Source organism: Thalassophryne amazonica, chromosome 7 (genome assembly GCF_902500255.1).
Source record: "Thalassophryne amazonica chromosome 7, fThaAma1.1, whole genome shotgun sequence".
Lineage (NCBI taxonomy): Eukaryota > Metazoa > Chordata > Actinopteri > Batrachoidiformes > Batrachoididae > Thalassophryne > Thalassophryne amazonica.
Genome location: NC_047109.1, coordinates 88,782,552 through 88,803,179, shown reverse-complemented (window position 1 = coordinate 88,803,179; position 20,628 = coordinate 88,782,552). Strand labels below are relative to the sequence as shown.

At 42.0% G+C, this 20,628-nt stretch overlaps 1 protein-coding gene across 3 annotated transcripts in view; it reads left to right on the top strand.

The window, feature by feature from the left end:
- osbpl3b (oxysterol binding protein-like 3b) overlaps positions 1-20,628 on the top strand; it is a 147,950-nt gene that overhangs the window by 80,365 nt on the left and 46,957 nt on the right. For all 3 annotated transcript variants that reach the window (XM_034174991.1, XM_034174993.1, XM_034174992.1), the window contains 8 exons: positions 2,636-2,752; positions 6,537-6,590; positions 9,740-9,853; positions 12,094-12,258; positions 12,425-12,548; positions 18,999-19,102; positions 19,318-19,410; positions 19,497-19,656. In XM_034174991.1, coding sequence (XP_034030882.1) covers positions 2,636-2,752; positions 6,537-6,590; positions 9,740-9,853; positions 12,094-12,258; positions 12,425-12,548; positions 18,999-19,102; positions 19,318-19,410; positions 19,497-19,656 — 931 coding nt within the window. The remainder of the gene's footprint in view (positions 1-2,635; positions 2,753-6,536; positions 6,591-9,739; positions 9,854-12,093; positions 12,259-12,424; positions 12,549-18,998; positions 19,103-19,317; positions 19,411-19,496; positions 19,657-20,628) is intronic.

Sequence of the window (20,628 nt, the reverse complement as noted above, 5' to 3'; positions counted from 1 at the left end):
TAAAACAACATTCACACTCTTCTTTGATTTAAGTACGCAACAAGTCTATTTTATTCACACAGATCATTACCAGTGTGTGTGTGTGTGTGTGTGTGTGTGTGTGTGTGTGTGTCAGTCTGTCACCTTCAGTGAAATAACGCTCATAAAATTTTGCGTGCACTCAACCATGTCCCCGGAGAGGTTAAACAGTCTGTCAGCGCTCTGCATACGGAGTGATATTACCCGGAAATTGGACTTCACAGACCTCATACATGACTTTGCCCAGAGTGGAGCATCAGCACTAATCACGCTGTTCAGCCGACACATATTTGTCTTTGTAAGACTATGTGTGTGCTTGGGGCTTTATGAACATGTAGAAAACAGATGTGCCTGTTCAGCACATTTGCTTTTAGATGTTTAAAACAATAGCTTTTTATTAGCAGTTCATGATATTGGCCTACTGATGTGTATTTTTCTTGTGAATCTGATGCAGCGATGATAAATAACAACTTTGTTGATCAATTGCGTGCCTGTCTTATGATTTGAGGTTCCTCTAGAGGTGGGCTGATCGATCCTAATATTGATAATATCGATACCTATGGTGGTATTGATATTGAACGATCCTCGTGTAAAAAGATCAATACTCAAGCTTTTTTTCTCTCCTGCACGCACTGACTGCTGCGCATGCAGATTCATCAAAGTCTACTCTCTGTCTGTAGCAGCAGCGCTGCGCTGTGTCACACAACACGGAGTAACGCACTCTTGTATTGTGGTTTGTCAGCCCTCTACCTCAGGAGATTTTGTTTTAAGTTGTGTTGAGTGATATTTTTTTAAACAAAAATGTTGATTGTGATAATAAAGTATTTTGTTGTCATGTACAATGTTTGGCAAAATTCTATCCTACGTCTTTTGGATCCTTTGGATCTATGAAGCTTAAATATAAAAAAGTATCGGTATCAGTATCAATATCGGCGATACTGGGCCTGTATTTACTTGGTAAATCGCCCACCTCTAGTTTCCACTTCAGGAACAGATCCAATTTCACCATCAAGACAAGACAGTACTTGATATCAGCAACTTCTTTTTCTTTGGGTTTTTTTTGTTGTTGTTGTTGTTGTTGTTTTGTTTTTTGTTGTTTTTTTTACTGTCCCTGATCAGAATCTTAAGAAATTAGATGCTGTGTACCACTCTGCTCTGTGGTTTATTTTTGGTTGTGGATATCGCACACATCATTGTATTTTGTATGCTACTGCTAATTGGCCGTATGTGCGCAGGTTCTCTCATTGGTTGATCTTTATATATAAAACTACTCTTGCTATAGTTCCTCCTGATATGTCTACCTACATGTGTATCACCCAAAATCAATATGGCCTTCACTCTTATTTTGTTCAACATTTGGTGGTCCCAAGAGTGAGGACAGAACTTGGAAAAAAGTGTTTAAATATGCTGCTCTTTCCACATGGAATAACTGACAGACTGAACAGAAATGGTCCGAATTGATCTCTCTGGGGGGAGGTTAAGTCAGTTAGAACTTTAGCCATGTCATTGTATATTTCATGTCACTTTAGTTAAGGTGTAGTAAGTTGCATTGCATTGTGTGTATGTTGTCATCATTAATTTTCATAGAGCAATTTGTGACATTCATGAGACTCAAGTGAATGATGATAAACGGTGACAGCAGGTCATATCACTGCAATGCTCTGGCATGCCGTACAAAGGAGGTACATTTTAATTTTAAAAATGCGCGCCTTAACTTGCACGCAGCACGTGCTGGCCCATTTGGATTGTAATTAAAGTGCATCCTAGCCAGCTGCTACTACGTAGTCAGTAAAGTGTGATGCTACCTGACCTGAGTACCATGTGAACTGCGAAAATAAGGGCTCCAATGCAGCAGGTTGTTATCTAAAATATGAGGCTGACCGTGTGTGTGTGTGTGTGTGTGTATGTGTGTGTGTGTGTGTGTGTGTGTGTCTGTGTTCACGCACATATGCTTTCAACCTATTAAAGTAATGATGTACTTATGTTACATCAAAGCGTGTGTTATACAGTCCATTAATTGATTTGATTTGTTTTGATTTTAATGTACCATAGATATGTTTTCACCTTAGCATTACAGAAACTAATGTTAATGTATTTTGTAAAATAGCTACATTTATTTATGTGTTTGTGTTATTTACATGTAATGAAAGTGAAATATTACAGGACCCCTAAAAGGGACATCTCAAAAATCTTGCAAAAGTATCTCTCTCTTTTTTTTTTTTTTTTCATTTCCTTTTATGTCATCTGTCTCAAGTACAGCCATACGTTTACTCATAACTGTGATGAGTAAAACTGCAACATCTAAGATGCTATTGTGGATGTCTGAAAATGGGTTATAAAATTTATTTAGAAATATCTTTAACTGTTGTTGTGTTTTAGTTAGATTTGAAATACAGATGTCTTAAATTCCAACTAGGCTCAAAATGCAGATTGTTATAGATCTCTATGTATGTGAGGACCAAACCACTGCCGTATGGGCTCTAACATGACTTTGTGTGAACAATTCATTAGGTTAATGTTGTATAACCTGGAGTGGATCTCTAAATGTGTGCACAGGTGCTAATGTCATCATATATCAAATCTCTGTGGTTCTCATTAAAATCTTCTGTGCCCACAGGACAGCTGGGAAATAGTAGAAGGTCTGCGTGGAGGCTTCAGTAACGTCATGGAGCCACATAAGCAGGAAGGCTACATGCTAAAGAGAAGAAAGTGGCCAATGAAGGGTTGGCATAAGGTACATTTAAAAACTTTGTGGTACTTAATGTTGCATTAGCTTACACTTAGAACTATAAAATCTATATTTATTAGCAGTAACCCATTCAAAAGCATGGGAAAAAAATCAATTCTCAATTCAGGAAGTCCAAGAAATCACTAATTAACTGCAGTAAATCGAACAAGAACTGTGCTGCAGCTTAACGGAATGATGATGGTACAATGCATAATGGGAAAAAGACACTGGCGTAAGTATTTCAATTCTTAATTATCCTAATTTGAAATTAGGTAATGCAAAATTAAATAATGCTGAAATTTCACTTCAGGGAAATGGTGGAGCACAGACTTCTTAGATGGTCTGTTAATGCAATTAACCACAGAGGAAGCCGTATTATCTCAGACATTTGCAATAAAAAGCTCACAAAGGACAAACACAGTTGAGTCCACAGTAATACGAGTGTGAATATCGTGACCTAGCACACAAGCTGTCACTCATAGCAACCACGCCCCTCATTTAATAACTTAATGTCTTAAAAAATCTTAGAGTTTTTTTTTAAATCACCCTCTGTACAGTTGTCATGCATAAGGAAACTAACTACAGAGACCAAAACCGTTTTCGTTTTTTGGTACCAGACTGAAAACATATTAATTTCTATTGTGACTGTGAGGATTGAATTGCTTTTGAAAGCAACTTCCACTGGCCATTCAAGGAACTTCAGATTTTAGCACTTTTGCATTGGCTTCATTGTGCAGCACTGGGGGTGCTGCTTGCTTACTATCCCACTGTGCTGCAACTGTTGGAGAGTAACTGGACATGCAAATTTGCAACCAGACATGTGGATGAGAGACAAATCACAGTTGGCATCTCAGTGAATTGGTACTAACGACAGTTTAGCGTATGTCGCCAGAATGTGGGCCAAATACCAGCCGGATATCATATGGACTCCCGACAAAGATGTCTGCATACATATGGTGTGAGTGCCGCTCACAAAATGTCAAGCACAGTCTTTGCAGATGCAAGGATCTGCTGATTTGCACGTGAATGCCGTGTGGCACGCTGGTGGATGTCTAACGCCACTCATGACTGAAATGATGAGACTTTGTGCACAAATATTATTCAGCTATTATTCTGGTATTATGTGAACAGAGGCTGTGGAAATTTCCAGAACTGTACCCAGTAAAGAACAGCCCTGTAAATAATAATAAAATAAAATAAAAAATGATAATAAAATAATAATAAATAAATATAAATAATAATAACAAAGCCTAGTTTGGCTCCACAGAGGAGAAAAAAGTACAACACAAAGAAAACTGTGAACAGGACACTCACCCGCTTAGAAAATTATTTCCCGCAGGATGAAATATGTAATGTCCAGTGAGAACAGGTCCTGGCTGTCACCGTCATCTACGGCTCTCACGCAACGTTCTCCTGTGGACAGATGTCTTCCTAGGTTCTCAGGAATGACCGGTATTCATTCACTGCTGTGCTAAAGCCCAAAGGTGTGTCCAGCCCACTTACCATGTGTTAATGCTCAGTTACTTCCAGAAGCACTGTCTCTTTTTGATCATCTTTTCTATTTTGGCATGCTCCCAGGGCAGCTCATGTGGCTTCCAAGGGAAATGTCAGATCCGCATTTTTGTCTCCAGTTAATCACAATGTAGTTTCATCTATTCTCAACCCCTCACAAAGTTGTCTCACATTTCTCGCACGTTATGAGTTGTGGGGACTGCATTCAGAGGGCTTCCCACTGCCCGTGGTGGCACTGGGACTGTGTGGGAGTGTGTGATGAAGACCTCTGTCACCTCACTAACTTTAAACTGTAGGAAATGTAGGCGTGATGCCCTGCAACGCCCTGTGACTCAAGCAAGGGAATCGTGACGCCCAGCGAAACATCACATGAAATCAAGTGAATTCCCTAGCAATTGCCATTCGCACACTGTCACAACCCAGTGGGATAGAACCCTTACCATGAAAGAGACCATGTTGAGTGGACGTAAGTATTCACACCCTGAGGAAAGTCTGAGAAACCATTCCTGGGAGCTTGATGGAGCTCTGTGGGGGCATGTATTGGTCATAATATTAGTGTTGCATTGCAGCAGTTGTGATCCTGTACGGCCCAAGGTGCACAAGGGCACAAGGACAATAGTAGAACAGTCAGTGTGAAATCAAAGCTGGTGTAAAAAAAAAAAAAATTTGCATGAAGCAACATGTTCCCCAGTCTGGCCCAGTCATGTTTTGTCCCTTATTGTTTTTATTTGGTCATTTTATTTTAGTTATTAATCTAGTCTCATCATACTTTGGTTCTGATTATCTTGTTCCTGTGTGTAATACTTTTGTCAATGGTTTTTTGTTCTGTTTCAGTTATTTCCTGTTTATCTTACTTTAGTCATGTGTCTAGTTTCATTCCTACCTTTGTATATTCATTAGTTTTATTTCCTGTTTGCTTTTCTTTTGTCTTATGTTGAATTATCTGTTTATGGTTCCACATAGTTCCATTCTGGTTTGGTCTTAGTCTTTTATTCTTACATTTGTTTCATGGTTTCATTCTTTGTTCCTTCATGTCAGGTTTTCTTTATTTTATTTCTTGTGTATTGGGACTTGGGTTTTGTTCATCTTTTGTCTTGGTGTTTTATTTTGATCACTGTGGTTAGGTTTACCATCTTGTCAGGTCCTGTTCACTTTGCATTTGTCTTCCTGCACTATCCTGCATCTGCTTCTCTCACCTTCATTGTAATTCTGTCTGCTCTGTCTTCTTGCACTCTCTTGACTCCTGTCTCACCTCTGTCTCATCTGACCACACCTCTTCCAGAACCTTCCCTGACACCTGTGCCTTGTTTCCCTAATTACTTGCACCTGTTATTTAAGCTCCTCACTTTCTCCACTCCATGCTAGTTCGTTGTGATTTTTTGTCCACGTTCCAGCCTTTGTTTTTGCTCTGTATATGCCTTGCCATTTTTGACCGTGCTTTGTTTTTTGACCTTGCTCCTGCCTCTGCCCATGTATTGTGTCTCCTGGTATTTTTGAACCATGCTTGTTGTTGACTACGCCTCTGCCTGACCCCTGCCTGTGCCGCTGCTTCTCGGACTGCCTTTTTGTGTACCGAACCCCAGCCTGATTTTTGACATAAAGCCTTTAACGTATACCTCAGTATTTTGAGTCTGCATTTGTGTTCAACCTCCTTCTGTGCCACGCCTATCCAGCTCATGACATTAGATATCTAATCCAAATGAGAGGCCAGCGGTGAGATGTATGGAGGTTACTGGAGGATGTGTACTTTAGGCTCACTATGGCTTTGACAAACTGGATAATATTATAATATAGATTATCATTCCCATTTCCCATATGAAAACTTTCCAACATCCCATAATTGTAAACGATCTGGGTGACCTCAGGTGAATATTTTCCAATAAGTCACTCCTGACTCCTGACCTGGGTCAATGCTGCAGTGTGCTCTTTGTAAAAGGGTTTTTTCCATATAGGCTCAGTGTTCCTTTCAGATGCATGAGCTGATGGCTGGTTAATCGAGCTGTATACATTTAGTATTGACATTCAGTTTAGCTTTTCTCATTCTGCTTTCAGCAGTCTAATTCCTGTAAAAAAAAAAGGGGGGGGGGGTTGTGAAACAAATCACATTTACAAACTGAGCAGAGGAGAAATAAAGCTTTTGACAAAGCCTGAACACAAGCCTCCCTGCAGACACCAACCTGAACAGGAAATGTGAGCAGAAGAGTTGTCAGTGTGACTTTCTAGGCTTGTTGCATTACATTCCAGCTGCATCTCATTGTCTCATGGTTTCACCCTGCAGAGATACTTCTCACTGGAAAAGGGCATCCTGAAGTACAGCAAGTGCAGCTCTGACGTGAGTACAAAGGCTGCAGTCTGTTTCTCAGGATTACAAAAGAAAACAAAAGTGTCCTTTCAATTTTCATTGTTGTTTTGCTGACTACATCTCCCAGAATATCTGCCTGTGTATCAAAGGCTGTTAGCCGCCGGTGAGCTTTACGAGGGCTGTCAATAAAGTATAGGTCCTTTTTATTTTTTTCAAAAACTATATGGATTTCATTCATATGTTTTTACGTCAGACATGCTTGAACCCTCGTGGGCATGCATGAGTTTTTCCACGCCTGTCGGTGACGTCATCCGCCTGTGAGCACTCCTTGTGGGAGGAGTCGTCCAGCCCCTCGTCGGAATTCCTTTGTCTGAGAAGTTGCTGAGAGACTGGCGCTTTGTTTGATCAAAATTTTTTCTAAACCTGTGAGGCACATCGAAGTGGGCACAGTTCGAAAAATTAAGCTGGTTTTCGGTGAAAATTTTAACGGCTGATGAGAGATTTTGAGGTGATACTGTCGCTTTAAGGACTTCCCACGGAGCGAGACGTCGTGCAGTGCTCAAAGGCACCGTCGTCAGCCTGTTTCAAGCTGAAAACCTCCACATTTCAGGCTCTATTGATCCAGGACGTCGTGAGAGAACAGAGAAGTTTCAGAAGAAGTCGGTTTCAGCATTTTATCCGGATATTCCACTGTTAAAGGAGATTTTTTTAATGAAAGATGTGCGGACGGATTGCAGCGTCGGCTCGCAGCCGCCGCAACGCTCCGCCAAAGGAAAAACACCTCTGTTGGAAGCCTTAAGGACAAGTTGGAACATGTCCAGCTGTTAAACAATTTCTCATTGTTGTGTGGGCCGCTGAAGAGGAGGTACTGCTGGCCCACCACCACCAGATGGCGCCCTGCTTGGAGTGCGGGCTTCAAGCACGAGAGGGCGCCGGAGCCACTGGGAGTGACAGCTGTCACTCTTCATCAGCACCAGCTGTCACTCAGTCAACTCATCACCATCTCCATAAAGGCCGGACTGCAACTCCACCTCCTCGCCGAGAAATCATCTACCGTACAGGTAATTCTCTGCTGAACTTTAATTCGAGCATTAGTCTGATCTCTTTTGCAGCTGTTTTCCTGGGATGGATACCCTGTCTGCTGAGTTGGCGTTTGGTGTGGACTGCGACGGCTTCGCCTCCCACCCCACCCAGATAAGTGGTTATCTCGGGAGCTGCACGAGTGTGTGATTCGGAGGTGGAGGTTCTCCCTCCTAACTTAACACAGACTGTGGGATTACTGAGTGTGCGTACTCACGCTCATCAAACTGTTTCTGTTCTCTGCCAGCAGTACCGGGTCTGACTGCTGAAGACTGTGGCCACGTGGGGCGCAGGGCTTGGCAGCTCCGGTGTTCTTCAGATCCGTTGGTGGTGGAAGCTGTGTGGATTCCGACTCTTCTATCACCAGACGTCTTCTATCTTCGAGCCTGCCACACGCCACCTTGTGTATGATTGACATTCCGCAATATTGTTATTGTCTGTACTTCGTTGTGCGCTTCACAACATTAAATTGTTACTTTTTGGCTTATCCATTGTCCGTTCATTTAACGCCCCCTGTTGTGGGTCCGTGTCACGACACCTTCCCAACACTCATATACTCACTCCACTGAAAGCCATCAAAAGCCGCCTGGATTTTACAAATGGTTATCAACACGGAGGTGTTTTTCCTGTGCCGCCGCACTGCGCCGGCTGCGTCCCGACGCGCGGACCCGTCCACACGTCTTTCATTAACAAAATCTCCTTGAACAGTGGAATATCCGGATAAAATGCTGAAACCGACTTCTTCTGAAACTTCTCTGTTCTCTCACGACGTCCTGGATCAATAGAGCCTGAAATGTGGAGGTTTTCAGCTTGAAACAGGCTGACGACGGCACCTGAGAGCGCTGCGCGACGTCTCGCACCGTGGGAAGTCCTTAAAGCGACAGTATCACCTCAAAATCTCTCATCAGCCGTTAAAATTTTCACCGAAAACCAGCTTAATTTTTCGAACCGTGTCCACTTCGATGTGCCTCACAGGTTTAGAAAAAATTTTGATCAAACAAAGCGCCAGTCTCTCAGCAACTTCTCAGACAAAGGAATTCCGACGAGGGGCTGGACGACTCCTCCCACAAGGAGTGCTCACAGGCGGATGACGTCACCGACAGGCGTGGAAAAACTCACGCATGCGCACGAGGGTTCAAGCATGTCTGACGTATAAACATATGAATGAAATCCATATAGTTTTTGAAAAAAATAAAAAGGACCTATACTTTATGGACAGACCTCGTATCTCTGATAACAATCACGCAATGCATTTTACTTGTCAGTCTAATTAGATTAGATACCAGCCTTCAGAAAGCCAGGTTTGAGGTTTTATTGCTGTTGTGAAAGTGTAGTGACACAGACCCACAACAGGGGGCGCAAATGAACGGTCAATAGACGAGCCAAAAGGTAACAATTTAATGTTGTGAAACGTGCACAACGAACATACAGACAATCTCAGAATATAATTACAGTCAAATTACAAAGGTGATGTGTGGGCAGGCTCGAGGATAGAAGACGTCTGTCCTGAGAAGAGCCGGAACCACACGATTTCCGCCCCCACAGAACCTGGTGAATACTGGAGCCGCCAAGTCCCGAATTCCCAGGTGATCACCGTCCCCGACTGTCGGATCTGGTACTGCTGGCGAAGAACAAAGACAGTCAAGTGTGGGTGTGTGTACACCCAGTAACAACAGCGGTGGTGTCTTGCACAGCCTCCGCAAAAACGACCGGTTCTCCTGCAAACACTCACAATAACAGATTTATAATTCTCACAAAAAGGCTGAGAGTATTACCTCCAATGAAGTATGATATCTCGGCGATGAGGTGGAGATGACGTCTGGTCTTTATGGAGTGCGATGATGAAGAATGTGTGACAGCTGTCAGGAATTAATGAGTGACAGCTGTCACTCCCGGCTGTGTCCGTGGCAGCAGCGCCCTCTCGTGCCTGAAGCCCGCACTTCAGGCAGGGCGCCCTTTGGTGGTGGGCCAGCAGTACATCCTCTTCTGGCGGCCCACACAACAATTGCCTCATTAATCATGTAGTATGTTGTTGAGTCTGTGGAGCATCAGGACTCGAAACATTTACATTTTTAATTGTGTGACACGTCGTCTTGTAGATTGAGAAAGGGAAGCTGCACGGCTGCATGGATGTTGGTCTCTCTGTCATGGCCATTAAGAAGAAAGCCAAGTGCATTGACCTCGATGCTGAGGAAAACATTTATCACCTGAAGGTAAACCACAATCAAGATGTGCTTGGAGTATCGCCTTTCCCCTTTAATCCATGGGGTTTAACGAAAATATCTCATTAACCTTCTTATTCTTCTTTCAGCTGTTCCCGTTAGGGGTCGCCACAGCAGATCAATCGTTTCCATCTCACCCTGTCCTCTGTATCTTCCTCTGTCACACCAACCACCTGCATTTCCTCCCTCAGCACATCCATAAACCTTCTCTTTGTTCTCCCTCTTCTCCTCCCTTTTCTCATCCTCAGCATCCTTCTCCCTGTATACCCGGGTTCCTCCTCTGCACATGTACAAACCATCTCAGTCTTGCCTACTTGACTTTATCTCCAAATCGTCCCACCTGAGCTGTCCCTCTGATATGTCCATTTCTAATCCTGTTCATTCTCATCACTCCCAAAGACAATTGCAACATCTTCAGCTCTGCCACCTCCAGCTCTTGCCTCCTGTCTTTTTGTTAGTGCCACCATCTATAAGTCAAACAACATAGCTGGTCTCACAAACTCGCTTCTTTCCCCTTCACTCTTGCTGATAGTCTTCGGTCGCTCCTGCCACCTTTCTCCACCCACTCCACCCTACCTGCACTCTCTTCTTCACCTCTCTACCACACTCTCCATTACTTTGGACAGTTGACCCCAAGTCTCGACTCATCTACTTTCACCACTTCTACTCCTTGTAACCACACAATTCCACTGGGCTCCTTCTCATTCGTACACATGTACTCAGTCTTGCTCCTGCTGATTTTCATTCCCCTTTTCTCCAGAGCATATCTCCACCTCTCCAGGCTAGACTCAACCTGCTCTCTACTCTCACTACAGATCACAATGTCATCTGCAAACATCAAAATACCTCATCAATCATTTAACAATTAGCCATTTCCATGTCACTGAATATGTTTTGAATTTCATTTACATCAATCATTAGGAAATAATATTGGTATGAACCTGTATGGTTGTTGTGCAAGAAGAAAGCTAGGGAAGGAAGACACCAAGGAAACCCTTGACATCTCTGAAGGAATTTAAGGCTTCTATGGCTGTGATTGGAATAAATGTGCAACTTTTATATGTTGCCTCACCAGTTATACAGCTTCATCATTGAGTGCCATAGAGAAGGATTTTCCTGAAAAGAGTATATGAATTTTCAGTGACAGAAGGCACATGGGAGACACAAAGCTAGATTTGAACTGTTTTCTTAAAATCCTTCTCTATTCCACCCCAACATGAAGCTGTGAGGCAATAGTCAAAAATTGTAATATGCACAGTTTACCCATTCTCAGCCACACAAGACTATAACTCCGTTAGAGTTATCTGGTCATCTTGGTGGCTTCCCTCACTTGTCTCCTTCTTGCTCTGTTTTTTGAGAACTGCTCATTCCAGAGAAATTGAGCAATACTGTACCATACAGTTTGCAGTGGTATACCAAGGTGACGTTCCAAAAAGTGTGTCACCGTCCATGTAAAAAATGAAAAATAAATATTAAAAAAAATTCTATAATAAAAAAATAAATAAAAATCTACTGTTTTGCAGTTAAAATACTGGCAACTACAGTTTCCAGAATAATTCTGTTTTTTGTTTTTTTAAACAGTAAAAATATGTACATACCTTTACAGATCAACCTGTGAATTTGACTGAAGTTGACTGCGCTGTTATTTATTTGTTATCTTATGAACATATGTTTACTGTATTTGTACAAAATATGAGGAGTTTGTAAAAAAAATATGGTTGTTTAGAATTGAGTAAGTTGAATGTATCAACAGTATAAAAGTGATTCTGCAGACTGTTTCACGCCATGTAACAGAATGGTAGTGTAAGCTTTTTATGTGCTTGATTCCTAAACAGAATATCCCTGGTTCAAGGCTGCCTGTACACGTTCTCATTGTATTCATTTTTTTGGAAATGACAATGGTTTTATACTGTAAAATGACTGTAATTTAGCAGTGTTACTGTTTTTTTACAGAATTATTCTAGCAACCACAACTGGCAGTTTTGCTTTTTTGTTTTTTGTTCTTTGGTGGTGGTGGTGGAGGGGTGGGGGGGGGGGGTGATGGATAAAAGCAATGGAATTTTCAGTGGGAGTTTGTTTGTTTGTTTGTTTGTTTGTTTGTTTGTTTGTTTGTTTTTCTTCTTACACTGAGTCCTTATGGACCTGGTTGCATCACACATTACCACCTTAACCTGACCTTGATGTGTTTTTATTTTAGTTTTATTATTATTATTGTTGTATCTGCTTTATAGATAAAGTCACAGGAGCTGTTTGATGAGTGGGTGTCCAAGCTGCGCCACCATCGGCTGTATCGTCAAAATGAGATTGCCACGTACCCCAACGAGGACCGCTACTACCATACCCACTATCCCTCACCGACCTCCCCCAGCATCTCTGATGGTACTGCTATTAAAAAGGTACACGTCCATTCAGCAGTACTCCATTAGGACATGTGTCAGCTCCCAGCTGTCTCTTTAAAATAGATATGTCCATGTTTTACCCACAGTTTACAATGCTGCTAATATTGAGGAAATAGATGGTGATGGAAATTGTTATTGCACTGACCTTTGTGTGTCATTGCAGCATATGTCTATGCGCAGGCAGTCCACAGCGCACGCTGCCACTTCTTTCCCCCTAAACTGCAACAGTCAGGCCAAGGTGACTGCCTGGCTCCAGACATCAGATGATATGGACAAATGCTCCAAAGGTGAGACAGCAGAGCTGTCTGTCTCAATTTGTAAAGCTCTCAGACGCTAAATGTCATCCAGTGCACTCACGTCTTTGGTCACTTTTATTCCACGTCATTTAACCTATCTGCCAGGCTGTTATAAATATAACAAATGACAACAAGAACTGTCCATTTTTATATCCAGTGATAATTTAGTCTTAGTTACATTTAGTTTTTTTCCTTATAATTTGTTTTAGTCTAAATTTAGCAGATCAGAGTTACAACTAAGTTTTGCTTTAGTCCAGGCAAATGTTTTAGCATTAAACCCAATTTTTATTATAGATTTTTTTTTTATGTCTCATTTTTTTCACTTGTTCTTAAAGCAGCATGACAAAATTTCCGATGACATCTGCCAGTAAGGTTTCATACTGCAACTAATCTAGTATGCCATAATTCTGTTATGGAAAAGGACACGAGTCGGATCTGGAGTCTGGAAAATCCATGTTTATGCACATTTATGTGAGATCCTGAGTGAATCTGTCCAAAAAGAAACATGAGAAATCTATACTATATGGACACATTCTTATCATGTGCAACCAGTGTACATATTTAAGTCAGGTTTCTTTTTTTTTTTCAGTGTAATCTTTAGTTTACTAACTATGTGTGTGTTATCGTTCAGTAGCTTCAGCTTTGGAGATAGTGACACCAAAACTGCCTCGCGTGCAAACCCTGATGTTTGAGCATCTGAAAAAGATTCTAATCAGTGTAACGGTACAACAGTGTCACTTTATGTACCTCATCTGTCACGATGGCGGTGTGTCAGTCTTTCTTTCAGCTTTGTCATAAACACGAGTGCACACTGAGGAAGGAAAGCGCAAGGTTCAGTTATTGGTATAATTGCACTTTGAAACCTCAACGCTAGTGCTTTATTCAGACTGACAGTTCAAAAAGATGAATTATAACCTCTGAGGAAAGACCAAAAAGTTACTGTTGCATTTTGTAGAGTAGCCTGATAATGGTGATGGCAGATGCTGGCTAATGAAACCCCTGAATTTAATATTAAACCACAGCTCTTATAGTGGTTTTGCTTTTCATGATGGTCTGTCATCCAGAATTGCACCTGTATGTATCGTCTTCAGGTGTGACCACTTTTAATCCCCTGCCATTGATGAACCCCGTCAGCACCATTGGCAGAGCTGTCGGACTCCACCAGCACTGACATGATATTTTAAACACTGGAACCGAGTCGACCACTGAGTGGAGACAAGAACAACTTGCGTTACATCACTCATGCATGCACGCAGTTACGTCTTTAAATGGCTGAAAACACAAATATCTAATGTCGTAATAACTGCACAAGATATCCTAAAATCACACGCTGTACGTTGAAATCACAATGGTTGGCACCTTTTCAAAAATTCAGCCTTGTTGAGTTCCACTTATTCCAACTCGCATAAAACTGTTTAGGCAATGGTTTAAATTTTAGTGACATTCCTTCCTACAATGTCTCAAAACCATTAACCAGCATATATGTATAAAATGTGCGATACTTTTCAAAAATTGTGTCTAAAAGAGGATTGGGCTCAAGTTTGTTACAAAGAAAACAATGGAATGGCCTTCAAATATATCACGAAGAATAAGTTTGGAGATCCACAAGGAATTCAAGCACCAAAAACTCCACTGTGAATCAACAGCTAACAGCCTAAAGGAGGCTTACGGTGAGTCAAACAAGAGCAAAGTCTTAATGGCTTCCACATGGATATACTGTAAACACTACAACTCATTCACCTGCAGCAACAGAACTCACAGCACAGACCTCAGTGGGTTTTCTGAAAAGTGTCTGACAAGGTGTGAGACAGGAGTATGAGACCAACAGGACAAAACACCAGGCACGGCGGGATCTCAGTGAAAAAATTCAACCTGGAGAAACAAACTTCAAGGACGCAGGCAGGTGATGTATTACATTGAGTCCATAAATATTTGGACAGTAACATTATTTCTCACGCTGCCTCTGTGCACGACCACAGTGGAGTTAAAATGAAACCATCAGGATGTGCCTGGAGTACTATTCCATTTAGGAACTGCAGCCATTTTTTTTATTCATGATTCCTCTATTTTCTGAACCCATAAGTAACTGGACAAAATAAAAATGATAATAACTGTTAATAAAAATCATCACTTTTAGAGTCAGTTTTCTTTAAACAAGTCAGGGGATTGCTACATGCACATTTCCAAGCTGCTCAGTCTGTCTTGGACTTCATTTACATGTTCATACTTGCATTTAGTGAGTACCTACAGAGCTAAGACTTAGTCAAGAGTTGACTTTTCATATGGGAATCCACATTTCTCTCGCAGAAAGTAACTGGAACTGAACCCTCTAAAAGTAAAGGCACCTTGACACTTGCAGACATTTAACCCCCGCACTGCCGCTCAATTCGTCATGCCAGTGTGACCTGCTGTGTTCTGCTGGATGCTGCGCTTTGTGCCACTGGATGCTGCGTTATATAAAATAATTATTTCGTAGCAGATTATCACGGATCGCTGTAGCATCTGCAGTGATGCGGTCGCTGTATCAGACCGTCGTGGTGAAGAGAGAGCTGAACAGGGGGACAAAGCTCTCGATTTACCGATCGATCTACATTCCGATCCTTACCTATGGTCATGAGATTTGGCTCATGACCGAAAGAACGAGATTGCGAGTACAAGCGGCCGAGATGAGTTTCCTCCGCAGGGTGGCTGGGCGCTCCCTTAGAGATAAGGTGAGGAGCTTGGTCACTCGGGAGGAGCTCGGAGTCGAGCCGCTGCTCCTCCACGTCGAAAGGAGTCAGTTGAGGTGGCTCGGGCATCTTTTCTGGATGCCCCCTGGACACCTCGCTGGAGAGCACATCCCATTGGGAGGAGTCCCCGGGGCAGACCCAGGACACGCTGAAGGGACTACATCTCTCGGCTGGCTTGGGAACGCCTTGGGATTCCCCCAGAGGAGCTGGGGGAGGTGTGTGTGGATCGGGAGGTCTGGGCGGCTTTGCTTGAGCTGCTGCCCCCGCGACCCGACTCCGGATAAAGCGGAAGAAAATGGATGGATGGATGGATGGATGGATGGATGGATGGATGGATGGATGGATGGATGGATGGATGGATGGATGGATGGATGGATGGATGGATGGATGGATGGATGGATGGATGGATGGATGGATGGATGGATTAATCATGTGCTTTCAGATTGTGACTGATGAAACCACCTAATCTAATCACTCTAATCGCTTCCGGAATCACAGATGCAGTTTCTCTCTCTCTCTCTCTCTCTCTCTCTCTCTCTCTCTCTCTCTCTCTCTCTCTCTCTCTCTCTCGCACTTCATGAGGTGGAGAACGCATTTGGAATCATCTCAAAGGTAATATTTATATTGTAATGGCTTGGTAAAACAGTTGCATTTTCATTTCTTCTTATGAGTATCTGTAAAATTATGTTTATTATACATTTAACACCTCGTCGTAATTGTTCAGATGAGCTGTGCTCTGATGTGCTGCGCTGACGCACTTTCTCGCACTGACACTCAGTGTTTTTGAATTGTTTGTGCAATGTTCATGTGACATTCACATAATTAATGCATGACAGGGATTTTTAACATTTCAAAATATTCTTTGCACACTTGCACGAAGTCACGCACAGTTTAAAATGATTTACAATGAATTTACTCTCTGGCACGGCAGATTACGTACCAGTGCATGGATCAAATTTGTGCAAGTGTCAAGACACCTTAATCCTTACAAACATTTTCCGGCACAGAGAGCAGTGGAATACCGCTGTAGTTGTTGTAATCCCATACCTTTCCAGAGTGGAGTAGTAAGGCTTTTCTTTCAGTGAACACGGATGATACCTGTCTCACAAATTGAAACAAAGATTGTTTGCATTGACAGGAGAGTAACATTTCCACCCACCTGCAGGCATTCTGCTCTAATACCACAGATCCCTGGAGTTTTCCCCACCCTCAGCTGTTTGGCTGTTTCTTACAAAAACAGATCAGATTTAGGCTCAAGTCTCACCTGCACCTTCTGGGAAATTGTCAGTGAAATTTCACATCGTCTTATGTTTTTAAGAAAATAGTTCTGTTTGCCACTCCACCATGAATCTGTATGGGGCGATTCAACAACGAAAGTTGCAGTTTTTACAGTTTCTCCAATCACAATCACAAATTCTGAGAGCTCCTTCAGAGTTGTCACGGTTTTCTCTGTTGGCTTCACTCATGTCCTTCTTGCTTTTTTAACTGCCTTCTCCAGACAGTACCATACTACAGTGAGGAAAATAAGTATTTGAACACCCTGTGATTTTGCAAGTTCTCCCACTTAGAAATCATGGAGGGGTCTGAAATTTTCATCTTAGGTGCAAGTCCACTGTGAGAGACATAATCTAAAAAAAAAAAATTTGGAAATCACCATGTATGATTTTTTTAATAATTTATTTGTCTGTTACTGCTGCAAATAAGTATTTGATCCCCTACCAACCAGCAAGAATTCTGGCTCACACAGACCTGTTAATTTTTCTTTAAGAAGCCCTCTTATTCTGCACTCTTTACCTGTATTAATTGCACCTGTTTGAACTTGTTACCTGTATAAAAGACACCTGTTCACACACTCAATCAATCACACTCCAACCTGTCCACCATAGCCAAGACCAAAGAGCTGTCTAAGGACACCAGGGACAAAACTGTAGACCTGCACAAGGCTGGGATGGACTACAGAACAACAGGCAAGCAGCTTGGTAGAAGACAACAACTGTTATGATTATTTATTAGAAAGTGGAAGAAACACAAGATGACTGTCAATCTCCCTCGGTCTGGGTTTCCATGCAAGATCTCACTTTGTGGGGAAAGGATGATTCTGAGAAAGCTCAGAACTACACAGGAGGACCTGGTCAATGACCTGAAGAGAGCTGGGACCACAGTCACAAAGATTACATTAGTTACACATGATGCTGTCATGGTTTAAAATCCTGCAGGGCAGCAAGGTCCCCCTGCTCAAGCCAGCACATGTCCAGGCCCGTTTAAAGTTCACCAGTGACCATCTGGATGATCCAGAGGAGACATGGGAGAAGGTCTTGTGGTCAGATGAGACCAGAATAGAGTTTTTTGGAATCACCTCCACTTACCATGTTTAGAGGATGAGAACAACCCCAAGAAAACCATCCCAATCGTGAAGCATGGGGGTGGAAACATCATACTCTGTGGGTGCTCTTCTGCAAAGGGGACAGTACGACTGCACCGTATTGAAGGGAGGATGGATGGGGTCATGTATTGCGAGATTTTGGCAAACAACCTCCTTCACTCAGTAAGAGCATTGAAGATGGGTCATGGCTGGGTCTTCCAGCATGACAATGACCACACAACCAGGGCAACTAAGGAGGGGCTCCATAAGAAGCATTTCAAGGTCCTGGAGTGGCCTGGCAGTCTCCAGACCTGAACTCAAAGAAAATCTTTGGAGGGAGCTGAAACTCCAAACCTGAAAGATTTGGAGAAGATCTGTATGGAGGAGTGGACCAAATTCCCGCTGCAGTGTTGTGAAAACCTGGTGAAAAACTACAGGAAACATTTGACCTCTGTAATTGCAAACAAAGGCTACTGTACCAAATATTAACATCAATTTTCACAGGTGTTGAAATACTAATTTGCAGCAGTAACATACAAATAAATTATTTTAAAAAATCATACATTGTGATTTCTGGATATTTTTTTTTGTTAGATTATGTCTCTCACAGTGGACATTCACCTAAGATGAAAATTTCAGACCCCTCCATGATTTCTAAGTGGGAGAACTTGCAAAATCGCAGGGTGTTCAAATACTTATTTTCCTCACTGTATTTGTATTTTTTTTTAACAATTTATGTAAATGAAGTCCTATTCAGTGATTTGTAAATGTTCATGTAGCCATCTCCTGAGTGATCTAGAAGTGCATTTTGATTATTTCATTTCAACCCCATTATGATGTACAAAGGCAAAAATCACAATAATTGCACCACTGACCAACTACTTACCCATAAGACTGTATATGGACGTCTCAATGACAGATGCAGGATTCAAAGAAGCACGTGGGGACCTCAAGAACCTGATACTGGATGAGGATGACACAGAGAGCCATACGGTGCTCCCAGGCTGACAGCAAGAAAGTGTTGTAGCCCTTGTATCATGTTTGTATCATGACAGGAGATGAAAGACTTCTTGCATCAACATGAGGAAATAATTCGATCAGATGTTCTACTTTATAACTGTAGTTTTGTGAGAGCAGGTGGAGTTTTTCAGTATGTCCAATCTGAAGCATGAGGAGTCGCTTAGATGGTTGATGTTCCGATGTGATAGCCTGATAGTGTGGTATTACGTCTGTCTTTATCAATCAAACCAGCACAAACGCACACTTCTTAAGTACTACTTCTTTTTCAAGATCATTTTGCCTCTGTCTGATTTTCTAGCCACTTTTGTATTTTGGTCCTCCTGTGTACAGACTTGTCAACCTGTGAGACCTACCTCCTTGAACTCAGCCACCTTCTTCAGAGTATGGAAGTTCTCCACCGTACCTACTCTGCTCCATCTATCCAAGCCCTGCAGGTCAGCAACTTCTGACTCCTTGATCTAAAAAAAAGGCTCAACTCTCCAGAATATCAATAACTTGTTTACTGGCTTATGAAGCTTGTCTCTTTGCAGTAGGAGTGAAAAATACAGACCTTCATTGTCCCTTGAGGCATGCCTCAGATTTAGGTTTGTTTTGTTTTGCTTTGTTTTTTTAAGTTAAAAATAATCTGCGTCTTCTCTGATCTATATTAGCTTCTACATTTGACAGCCCGAAGAAGGAAAAAAGGCAACTAAGGATGTGGCGCTCTAAGAACTACAACAAAGACGTCAAAACAACTCTGCAGGTAGATGAGGTGTCGGTGAAGAATGCATTCTTGTCATGTTTGTCCATGTGGCTCTGTCCAAGCTCTGTTTTCCTGTTTTACTTCAGGTTCCCACTTGCATCTCCTCTGGCTCAATCCGCCTCCATGCCTCCAATCCCAACCTCTCCACGGCCACCATGGGCAGCGACAAAGTCGACACGGAATCACTCGAATCCACCTTTGACGTGGCCAAGCTGCAGGAGGATTTCTGTCGCGTGGCCACCAGCTGTGAGTGAGACATGATGTGAACATTAATGCATTTGGATTTATGCAGTGGTGGGCACACCTCCGATAATCCGATAACAGATAATTATCAAAGATAATGTTTTCAGCATCAGATTATCTTTTTAGATAACTTTATAAACCATTATCGGACCAATTATTTTCCGATTAATTTTTGTCCGATAACTTTTAAACCAATAAACAAAATAAACAAAACTGAACAGCAACAAGCATTTTTAAAATTAGTTCAGCACCCACCTGTTAAAAGTTTTGTAATAGACATACAGCTATAACCTTTTTAAACAGAAGATAACTGCTTGTACAAAAAGCATCTCAATCCTCTGCGATGAAAATCCTCCCAAAAGAAAAAAAAACATTTCCTTTAACACCATACTGATATGCTGGCAATATGACCTAAGTCATTCAGAGGCATACATTTTTAACTTATGGTTCAAATTTTAACCAAACTAATTTTGGACAAGTTATGTAAAATTACTGTCATATCTGAAGTTTCATCAAGTAAAAATATCAGATATACGAGGGCTGTCCATAAAGTATAGGTCCTTTTTATTTTTTCAAAAACTATATGGATTTCATTCATATGTTTTTACGTCAGACATGCTTGAACACTCGTGCGCATGCGTGAATTTTTCCACGCCTGTCGGTGACGTCATTAGCCTGTGAGCACTCCTTGTGGGAGGAGTCGTCCAGCCCCTCGTCGGAATTCCTTTGTCTGAGAAGTTGCTGAGAGACTGGCGCTTTGTTTGATCAAAATTTTTTCTAAACCTGTGAGACACATCGAAGTGGACATGGTTCGAAAAATTAAGCTGGTTTTCTGTGAAAATTTTAATGGCTGATGAGAGATTTTGAGGTGATACTGTCGCTTTAAGGACTTCCCACGGAGCGAGACATCGTGCAGCACACCCAGGCACCGTCGTCAGCCTGTTTCAAGCTGAAAACCTCCACATTTCAGGCTCT